The sequence below is a fragment of the Corvus brachyrhynchos genome, unplaced genomic scaffold, assembly GCF_000691975.1.
Source record: "Corvus brachyrhynchos isolate BGI_N302 unplaced genomic scaffold, ASM69197v1 scaffold248, whole genome shotgun sequence".
NCBI lineage: Eukaryota > Metazoa > Chordata > Aves > Passeriformes > Corvidae > Corvus > Corvus brachyrhynchos.
The window spans coordinates 76,124-76,760 of NW_008239641.1; the positions used below are offsets into that span (position 1 = coordinate 76,124).

The 637-nt window shown below is 68.8% G+C and overlaps 1 protein-coding gene across 1 annotated transcript in view; it reads right to left on the reverse strand.

Annotated features, from left to right (window-relative positions):
- Positions 1 to 636, reverse strand: part of LOC103621067 (neuropathy target esterase-like) — a gene marked incomplete at its 5' end in the record, with an annotated part of 20,666 nt that extends 20,030 nt beyond the window's left edge. The window contains one exon of the mRNA XM_017742322.1: positions 614 to 636. Coding sequence (XP_017597811.1) covers positions 614 to 636 — 23 coding nt within the window. The remainder of the gene's footprint in view (positions 1 to 613) is intronic.
- Between the last annotated feature and the right edge of the window lies 1 nt (position 637).

Sequence of the window (637 nt, forward strand, 5' to 3'; positions counted from 1 at the left end):
AGGGACACTGCAGGGACACCACAGGGATGGCTGTGTACCCGTGGGGACAGTGTGGGGACAGTGTGGGGACAGCATGGGGACGGCTGTGTACCCATGCGGACAGCACGGGGACAGCATGGGGACACCACGGGGATGGCCATGTACCCGTGGGGACAGCAGGGACACCACAGGGATGGCTGTGTACCCGTGGGGACAGTGTGGGGACAGCGTGGGGACGGCTGTGTACCCATGCGGACAGCAAGGGGACAGCATGGGGACACCACGGGGATGGCCATGTACCCGTGGGGACAGCAGCGACACCACAGGGATGGCTGTGTACCCATGGGGACAGCGTGGGGACACCACAGGGACGGCCACGTACCCGTGGGGACAGCAGGGACACGGCAGGGAAGGCTGTGTACCCGTGGGGACACCGCAGGGACACCGCGGGGACACAGGGACCCGCCCCGGGTGCTCGCACAGCTGCAGGAACAGCAGCTCCTCAGAGCACCCCAGCACCCTGCGGGGACAGCAGTGCCCCGGGGGGACAGCGGGGACACCGCGGGGACACCGCAGGGACACCGCGGGGACCGCTGGCCGCAGCCACGCCACGGCCACCGCAGCGTCCGCTCACTTCTTGGCGATGCTCAGCACCTTC